Source organism: Uloborus diversus, chromosome 8, assembly GCF_026930045.1.
Source record: "Uloborus diversus isolate 005 chromosome 8, Udiv.v.3.1, whole genome shotgun sequence".
Lineage (NCBI taxonomy): Eukaryota > Metazoa > Arthropoda > Arachnida > Araneae > Uloboridae > Uloborus > Uloborus diversus.
This window is the reverse complement of record NC_072738.1, coordinates 43,781,453-43,787,452: the sequence shown is the minus strand read 5'-3', so window position 1 is coordinate 43,787,452 and position 6,000 is coordinate 43,781,453. Positions and strand designations below refer to the sequence as shown.

The 6,000-nt window shown below is 35.4% G+C and overlaps 1 protein-coding gene across 1 annotated transcript in view; it reads left to right on the top strand.

Annotated features, from left to right (window-relative positions):
• The first annotated feature begins 3,940 nt into the window (after positions 1–3,940).
• The window catches only part of LOC129228335 (protein Gawky-like), a 39,822-nt gene continuing 37,762 nt past the window's right edge, over positions 3,941–6,000 (top strand). Inside the window, 1 exon segment of the mRNA XM_054863014.1 lies at positions 3,941–4,118. Coding sequence (XP_054718989.1) covers positions 3,959–4,118 — 160 coding nt within the window. The 5' untranslated portion in view covers positions 3,941–3,958.

Here is a 6,000-nt window from a genome sequence, read left to right as displayed (position 1 = left end):
CTTCATTTCAAGAAAGTGGAAGTCGCACCGAATCCGTTACAATATATATATATATATATATATATATATATATATATATGCAAATTTTTTAGTATTAAAAAAATAAGAGGGAGGTGAATCTTACATACTTTGGAATGGGGTTCCCCAATTCCGATACTTGTGTGTCAAACAAAACAAAAAATAAGATTTTTTTTTCTTTTAATGTTATGGAAAATTCAACTTTTTTTTTCTTTTCCCTCCGTTTAATTTAAAGTGAAATTTTCTAGCAACGTCTTGTCGAAACCAGTCTATCCAAATCAGGGGGAAATCAAATATCTGATGAATGGCTTTCAAGCAATACAATACTTTTTCTTGAAAAAGATATGCTTAAAGTTTCTTTTACTGTCAAAATGATTCCTTAAACTCACAATAAAGCACTTAATAATGTAATCTTTACTAATAATAAAGCTGAAAGTATCTCTGTCCGAAGGATGTCTCTAGGATGTCTGGATTTCTGTGACGCGCAGAGCGCCTAGACCGTTCGGCCGATTTTCATGAAAGTTTGCACAAAGTTAGTTTGTAGCATGGGGGTGTGCACCTCGAAGCGATTTTTCGAAAATTCGATGTGGTTCTTTTTCTATTCCAATTTTAAGAACAAAAAAATCATAAGATGGACGAGTAAATTACAAAATTATCATAACGTGGAACCGTAACCTGGGCACAAGCCAATTGCGAGAAAATTCACCATACATTATTTCTAAATATACAGGCGAACCAAAAGACCTTTTAATTTTTCTATTACGGGCAAAGCTGTGCAGGTACCACTAGTAATAGAATAAATACCTAGCAAAACTAATAAAGAGGGATTGTAATCAAAAGCCCATATTGTCTTTAGTATCGATTTCAAATTTTCACTATCATATTTCAAATTTCTATAAAAATTTTCTTAAAGCCCCCGTATCTCAAAACCTCTTTATCTCGATTGTTTTCTTTAATGTGAAATTTGAATTATACAGATTCGACTGTGTGCAATATTCCCACTCCGCGGCTCATAAAATTAAACATATTTAACAATTTGCAGAATCTATGACAAAAAAGGCTGCATATACGTGGATTTAACAAATCAATCTCATTTGTAAAGCAAAGTGTCAAATTTCACTCAATTATCAAAAAATTGTCACAGCAGAGGGCTTATGCTTGAGGGTCACACATGGAGCAGATTTTCAATGGCATTGGGGGGAGGGGAGTTAGCGAAGTGAATTTTTGACCTTTGTTACTCAGAAAAAAGTAGTTTTGATTTTTTTTTCTTTTTCTTCCTTTTTTTTTCTTTCTCTTCTCTCTTCTTTCTCTCTCTCTCTCTCTCTCTCTTTTTGAGACTAACATTTCGGGGGGGGGGTTGTCCCCCAACCCCCCCCCCCCCCTTAGCTACGCCCCTGACTTCCCTCTCCTCTCAAATAAAAAAACCCTTTCCCAATCATAAGGGGAAATGTATTTTTATATAATACTATACAGGGAGTATAAATATGCATACTTAGTATACCTATTTATAAAGGTACATCATTCTTTTTCGATAATTAACTACAAGATTGCAAAATATAATATTTTTCTTTTTCTTTCAGGCATCTAAGGGGGAAAAAGTGCAATTTTAAAAGTTCCAGTATGATGAGCAAAGGCAGCTTTATGCTAAATAAGTTGATCGTGATAAAGTTATAAGTGATGTCTGTTTGATTTCACTAAAGCCTCAACCAGCATATTACAGCCTTGCAAATCCTTGTAAGAATTATTCTGCCTTTAATACTTTTGCACTGTTACTAAATGTATTTTGAAATGTCTAACTCAGATGGGGGCTATAAAACAATGGAGTATCAACTATTCATGGCAGGTATTTAGTCATGAAACAAAAAAAAAAAAAAAAAATTCTTTGTTAATTTAATAATTAGCCCTGCCTAGTGAGAGTACTACCACTTCCTTGGTATCCAACAGAAGGATTTTGAAGGTAATTTTTTGAAAATCTGAAAGTTTAAGGAGTAGTAATTATTTGAGAATGGGGCTGAGTGGGATTCAGAAAATGTATCATTTGACTTGGCTGCTCTCAAACCTGAGTTAACAAAGAAACCTCTGTGGACAACCACCCCACCGTTCCGTAAAATTTTGGCTGTTCAGAGGTTCACAAATGTTGCTTTCGTTACTATGCATTTTATGATATTCTGATAAATACAATGAATAAATCATATTTATACCGAAAATTACTGTGTATTTTTGCTCAATAATCTTTGAAGTGCATACTAATGAGTAAATAAAATGAAATATCATAATCCAAAAGCGGATGCTAAAAGATTGCTGCACAATTTCCACAAAACATGAAAAATTCCGTATGACATGTTGCATTGTTAAACGCAAAATGAAGCTGTAAATACTCTGTTTTCAACAAATAATAGACGATTGTTAACAATTTTAAGCATTAAGAAAAGAGGGGGAAAAATGGGGGAAATGTTCGCGGAAAAATATCAGTTTTGGGCCTTTCAGATTTTGGGATTGTAAAATTGAGGATCCAAAGTTGTATCAGCTATTAAAGTTAATTTAATGCTTTATTTTTCTGCACTGTCAAGTGAGAAAATAATGTGTGTGGGAGATAATTTTTTTTTAAACAACAAATTAAATTTTTGAATTTGAAGAGTAAAATGAATAATTTTAACTCATACAGTCATACAAATGAGAATGAGGGCTATTCCACGGAAAAGTCTTTTTTGTCCCGAGAGTGACGCATCAGATATTTCATTAAAAATAATACTTTAGAATATTAAACTTACCATAATAAGGTTTTTTTCTGCCCATTTTCTTTGTTGTAAATAAGTGATAAAAACATACAGAAGAAATTAGGACTGAAGTGTGAAAACTGAACCAAACTATAAATAATGTTTGTAAGCAACATGGATAATTTATTATTTGTCTTACTCTGTTGGTGATCATATTTTAATTTGTACATTTTTTTATTTTTCTAGTTTATGAACATGCAGTTGAAGTGAAAGAAAATGTTGAGTCTTATTACAAGTCCAAAATATATTCTAAATAGAGATATGTAACTCTAAATGCCAAGACAGGTGTTTGTTAGTACCCTAAACTCCCATTCTCAATCTGTGATAATTAGCTCAAATTTCTGTGGTGTGCTGGGTGCTGCAACGCATTCTGTCAATGCAATTTATTTTCCTTCGAGCCAGTACGAGCATGATATATAGTCGCCAAAGGAAGAGCAACAAGTCGCCTCTTCGGTTCTTCCATGCTTTGTTTTAGTAGTCTCATGAAAATCAACTCTAAAACAAGCAGTAATAGTCAAAGTGCACAATCTTCATCTTTCAGTGGTGACTTCAGGGAATTTTTTCTAATCAGCTTATCAGGGCCAAATCAGCTCATTTCAGAGTATTACTTATAGAAGCCTGTTTGAACAGGTCAGGTTTCCAATATAATCATTTATAAGTACAACAATATGCAAACTAATTTGCATAAAATGGATTCCACTTCGAGGTACAATAACAATGACACTGCATCTAGTCATGGAGCAAATAATTTTGTTAACAGCAGTGGATCATATCGTAACAATGGACCTCACAGTGATTCAAATAGAAGCTTAAGCCAGAATTCCTCTTATGGTGCTCAGTTTAATTCTAATGATAAATCAAAGAGTCAAGGAAGTTATGGTTGTGAAAATGACAACAATGGAGAATCTCCATACAGTGGCTGGCAAAGTTTAAATGCATCTTCAAATTCTACTTCCAACAATTGGAACATTCCAGAAAATAAATCAATGATGGGAAGAAGTATTCATGGGAATCGTGAAAACTCGTCAAACAAGGAGGAGAGCATGACCATTGATAATGATGGAGCTTCATTTTCCGGTTTATTGGGTGCAACTGGAGGAACCGACAACTATTCAGAAGAGAAGAGTAACAGCAGCAATAATTTTTCAGGTAATCCACGTTCCATGCATGTACCAAGATTGGGCCTCTTAGGTGGTGGAGAAAGCTCGTTAGTGACTCAGCCATCCAATTGGAATGGAAGCCAAGGTCCAACTAGCACAGTGACTTCTTGGGGAGGAAGCCGGCCAAATAGTTCCTCAGACTTGCCTGGAAGCTCAAATTCAGGTAAGATCCTATACATTAAAATCTGACTGTATCTAAATGTGTGTATATTGCTTAAACTCCTCAAAAATGGTAGCAAAATGAGGTTCGAACCATGTATCGAAGTACAGTGGAATACGTTTAACACGAAACTGAGGGGACCAAAATATTTTTTCGTGTTAAAAGATTTCTTATAAAAAAGCAATACTTATGAATATTTTCGATGCAATTAAATTTTATTTCGAATTCCATTCAAACAACTAGTAGGTGACGTCCATTGGAACAAAATGCAAGTAAAAAATTATTGTGTTTTGGGGAACATGTCGGTTATCTTTTTTTGAATTGCCTTTTTCAGCGCCATATTCTCCACAAACTGCTCGATATCATCCATTGCCTTAGCCATCTCTCCATTTGAGTGCACATCTAAATAACTGCGCATACTTTTTATCATTTTCTGCATTTCTGAAGAAGAAGGAACAGGAACTGGGTCGTTGGCTCTGTCAGATTCGTCGTCGGAACCTAGATTAGATGAATCATTTGGATTCTGCACAATTTCTAAAATTTCTCTGTCTGTCAAAACAGGTGCTGTACACACATCATTATCCATTGCAACATATTCATTAAATGATAGCGCTGGACAACCAAGCAATGTTGAGACTTTCCCAAAAAATCAACACATGTTGGCTCAGTCTCAATCTCGGTTGATTCTTGAGGTACAGAAGAATGAGCTGGTTTGGAGAACCCCGCATGGTGAAAACAATTTTCTATTGTCGTTGGCTTCACTAAGTTCCATGCTGAGCGCAACATATGCAATGCATCCAATAAATTAATGGAAAAATCTTCTTTTGCTTCGATTGCGACTAAATATTTTCGAAGCAGTTGCATTCGATAATTGAATTTCAGGTACTGTATGATACCTTGATCACATGGTTGTAAAACACTTGTGGTGTTTGGTGGCAAAAATATAAGCTTAATAGCTTTTAATTCGGTATTATCAGAGTGTGCTGGGCAGTTATCGATGATAGGTGCAACTTTTCGCTTTTCTCGTAAAAATCGTTTATCCAACTTGATAATCCAGTCATTGAATAAGGTGGCCACCATCCACGCTTTTTATTGGCCGTGTATTCAACTGGCAAAGTCCTTACATTCTCAAAACACCGGAGTTTTAAACTCTTCCCTATTATAAATAACGGTAATTTTTCAGAACCATCTGAATTACAGCCAACCAATACCGTAATTCTATCTTTAGAAATTTTCCTTCCAGAACATGACTGTCCTTTAAATGCTAAAGTTTTGTTGGGTAAGCATCTATAAAATAACCTAGTTTCGTCGGCGTTGAAGATATATTTCGGGTCGTAGTCTTGAATTATGGAGGTGGATTGCAACCATTCGTCGGTCATAGTGGGTAAAACATTGTTTGCTTCCCCGCAAACGTTTTTCAGAACAATGTCGTTCCTTTTCTTAAAGCGCTCCAACCAGCCTGGATTTGCGGAGAACTCAATTTGCATTCCTTTCGCCATTTCATCGGCCTTTCCCAACAACAAAGGACCTGATATCGGAGCATTCTGTGACCTAGCTTGCTTGAACCTGTTGGGCTAAATGCCTTTATTTTTGTTTCTTGAAGGATTTCACCAATATTGTTTAAAAAAAAAAAAAAATTTGTTAACTTACCTTTTGCCACTCCAGGAAAAACCTTGCACGGGAAATCCCATCCACCTGCCACTGACACTCAAATGTTTGAGTTTGAATCGGAAGTGTTCGGAAAAATTTGTGGCACGCTATGATTGGTTGCCGTTATTTGGCAGAAGTCGGTAAACTTCCGACAAAGCACATGTCAATCACATAAGATAACCTGTTGAGGTGTTGGGTGCTGAATGTCGAATTAGATAAGAATTGTGCAACCTGC